Source organism: Armigeres subalbatus, unplaced genomic scaffold (genome assembly GCF_024139115.2).
Source record: "Armigeres subalbatus isolate Guangzhou_Male unplaced genomic scaffold, GZ_Asu_2 Contig1718, whole genome shotgun sequence".
NCBI classification, from domain to species: domain Eukaryota; kingdom Metazoa; phylum Arthropoda; class Insecta; order Diptera; family Culicidae; genus Armigeres; species Armigeres subalbatus.
The window spans coordinates 1-3739 of NW_026942526.1; the positions used below are offsets into that span (position 1 = coordinate 1).

A 3739-nucleotide genomic window follows, 5' to 3' on the forward strand; every position below is an offset into this window, starting at 1 on the left:
ACAAGCACCCGACGAAATCGCCGAAGAACTTTTTGTGGAACCGAAAGAGGAAGATCAGACCGACAATGACACAGACAGTGATTGGAAAGAAAGTGATCAGGACACGAATCGAACGGTGAAAAGACAGAAGCTTGGGTTGAGATCGAAGCCAAAACCTCGAAAGAGGATTGTTCAACCGGTGGTTTCAAATAGATCTATTCAAAAAGAGAGTGACTTTTTGCTTAGTGAAAAGGAGCGGGAATTGTTCACCGTTGTTAAGATTCCACACGAAAGCCACATTTGCTGCGGTTGCTTACAATTTTATAGCACGGATGAGGAATTGGATGCTCATCGTAAATCATCTCATGTTTGGAGGAATGAAAACATGCGGAAACCTAGTACAAAGCCTATCTGCGACGGTTGCCTTCGTAGGTACGATACGCCACGCGGTTTAAATTTCCATAAAGAACGTGTCCGGATGTTGAAGATCATTTGGGAATGCAAGAAGTGTCAGTTTCGCTTCAAAGCAGCGGACAAACGCCGTAAGCATCTGCGAATCCATTCGGAGGACGAACCCGTGGCAATGAAGGCACGGTTCAAGGAAGAAACCATGCAAGAATTTGGCTGGCTCTGTTGTGCTTCAAAATGCGACGAATCGTTTAACACCGAACAAGATTTAATTGAGCATTCGCAGGAAACTCACCTGGGCGATAAGAAAGCAGCGGATGCGGAGTTCCCCGATAACCCTGAGCAATGTCTGATTTGCTTCAGACGATATGGTGACCGGAGACGGCTAATCAATCACCAGAGAAGAAAGTACAAACGTAAAAATTTCCAGTGCGCTCTTTGTGGGTTGAAGTTTGCTACCACCTCGGAGCTGACGACACACGAAGCTAACGATCACGGAAATTGGGCGTTCAAGTGTACACTCTGTGACAAGGCGTTCCCCCAGAAGTACAGCTTGAATAGTCACTTGAAAACTATGCACACGGATGAGAAACCCCATCAGGTATGCTGTTTGAAAAATCAGTTTTTTTTTCATCTCTAAGTGGAAAATACGAATCATTAAAATTCTACACCCAAATGATGGCAATGATTTTTGAATTCTAGTAGAAAAGTAAAGTAGTGATTACATTCCAAAAATTTCTTTAACAGTGCACAGTGTGTGGGATGACTTTCCGACAGAAGGGTGGATTGAGGACTCATATGTCCAATCATGTTGAGGTTCCACAGTTCAAGTGTGAGGTATGCGGTTTTTGAATTGGTAGTCAATAATTTTATTGCAAAGATTTATATCTTATGTTCACAGGTCTGCTCGAAAATGTTCAAAGCAAAACTGCATCTGCGGTATCATATGCGAACGCACACAGGCGAGCGTCCGTACAAGTGCCGATATTGCGACCATGCTTTTGCGAACAATACCAATTACAGAAGACATGAAATGACTCACACTGGTAGGCTTCAGCAAATAAACCCCGTTATCCCACAGTACCGTAGATTTGCTTTTTTACTAAAGCCAATGGTACTCTGCTCTGCCAATCTCATTTCTCAAATAAGATTATTAAAACCTAGATGCTTTTGTTTTCTTGTTGCTAACACATTTGTTTGACTTCATAGGAAATAAACCGCACAAATGCTCTTATTGTGGAAAAGGATTCATTTTAAGGAGAATGCTGATAGAACATGAGAAAAATCACACAGGTAATTTATTTCGAAATAAAAAAATAGTTGTATAAATAATTTGAAAACCTGTTTACAGGAGATATAAGAATCGAAGAAAAACCAGTGCACAGCACTAAAAAGAAAAGCGAGTTTATTGTTGAATTGCTAGATGAACAGGATAATGATGACGTTGATGAAGTGGTGGAATGCAGCAGCGATGATGACACTAATGGTCTGCAAACCTTTTCACTACGTAACAGGCCGGTTTCGATAAGCCTTGCCAAACCAAATGTCTCTAATGTCACACATCAAATAGTTACTAAGCCAATCGGAAATATCGTCGCAGCCACAAACAACACCATCGATGTCTCAAAAGCACCGGCAGTAGCCGTTTATAATGTAGTCCCTGCAACCACATCAGGTAACTTTAGTTACGTTTTGAAACTTCAATAAAATGTAAGAAAGCTTGGAATAGAGTGTGTCGTTTGATTCGGGAAAATGAATCCGTTTTTTACAATTTAATTATTTATGGATTGTAGGTATATATGATTTGTAGAAAAAAATCAATCGGTTTCACTTTCTACTTGTTCGATGTAGTTGATTTCTTTAGACGTATGATAGATGGAAATCAAATCTGAAATATAGGAAGAGAGTAGAGGAAGACACCGACGCTATTGACGAATTAGTCATGGCAATCAGCAATGATGTATTGAATAAAATAGTAGGGGCTACCTACGCGAAAGATGCGATGGACATACTCATCCGAACGTATGAAAAGACAGGCACGGGTGCTCTCATGAGTATGCGTCAGCGGTTATGCATGCTCCAAATGAAGCGCTTCGAAAGCTTAGAAAGACTGTTCGATGAGTATGATCTAATCATACGCGAGTTAGATCGCATGAACGCTAACCTAACAAGCTCCGAAAAAGTTCACGCTTTGCTGATGGCTGTACCGGAAAAATACAGCCATGTAAAAGGCGCTCTGGCTGTTCTTTCGAACAAGGAGCTGTGTCGTAAGCCGATTTACGACATCAAGCGAATGTTGCTGGATGCCGAACTCGCTTCGGTCCACATCGGAGGTCGTCCGGATGGATCCAGTGTTGCCTTGGTTAATAAATCAGGGAAGAAGAGCGCGGTTAAGTGCTTCGGATGCGGTGAAGCGGGGCACTATAAAAATCGCTGTCCGAAAACGAAGAAGCAGACGAAGAAGAAGCATGGAGCGTACGCGCTGTTTGCTGGAAGAAAGATGACAGCGCAGAAGAAGAAGAAGGTTCGCTTCATTGTAGACTCTGGGGCAACCGAGCACATGGTCACCGACGAGTCACTTTTGGAGGACGTCAAGGTGCTGGACAAGCCCGTTGCAATTTCGACAGCAAAATCCGGTCAGGTACTTCGGGCTACGAAGAGTGGGAAAATGAAATTGAAATCGGTCATTGGATTAAATAAAATGACACCCATTACACTGTACAATGTTTTGTTTATTCCTGGTCTGGATTCGAATCTTCTTTCGGTAAGAAAGGCAACTGAAATGGGGAAGAAAGTCGTTTTTGTAAACGACAGTGTTCTTTTCATTAGATTTGGTGAGGTTATTGCTAAAGGGAGAGTGGTTGATGGACTCTTTTGTATGGAATTTCTCCACGATTCGATTGTCGACCCATCAGCGTTGGTTGGTGCAAACCACGTAAGTAAGGAAAAGCTCCATAGGCGTATGGGGCATTTGAGTTTTTCTGGGATAGAAAAACTGATAAAGCATAACATGGTTGAGGGAATCAATCAATGTTCATCTACAGCAAAAACTCAAAGGTGCAGCCCAATCGGGTTGTACGCAAAGGTGACGTAGGACTACGTAGCTATTCGAAAATGATGGTATTTGCCATAATAATTTGTCTCGTTTTATTAACATTGAGCAAACTGCTCGGAGGCCAACTCAATCAAGAAGTCGATTAGTTGTTCCCAGTTGGATGGACTTTGAGTCTCTAACCGTGGAATTAACATGACTCATCGGCCGCTGAAGCCACTCGACTGGCTTTCAGTCGGGGACATCACAATCCTTACTTTGCCACGTACGCTTACATCGCGGGCGAAAACCAAACGTTGC

The 3739-nt window shown here is 42.4% G+C and overlaps 1 protein-coding gene across 1 annotated transcript; it reads left to right on the top strand.

Moving 5' to 3' along the window:
- Nucleotides 1-4: 4 nt before the first annotated feature.
- Nucleotides 5-2105, top strand: LOC134203252 (zinc finger protein 84-like; the record flags this gene model as incomplete). Its single annotated transcript, XM_062678128.1, has 5 exons — nucleotides 5-988; nucleotides 1135-1224; nucleotides 1289-1433; nucleotides 1597-1680; nucleotides 1739-2105. Coding segments are annotated over 5 exons (1659 nt in total), but the record flags the coding sequence as incomplete, so codon positions are not given.
- Between the last annotated feature and the right edge of the window lie 1634 nt (nucleotides 2106-3739).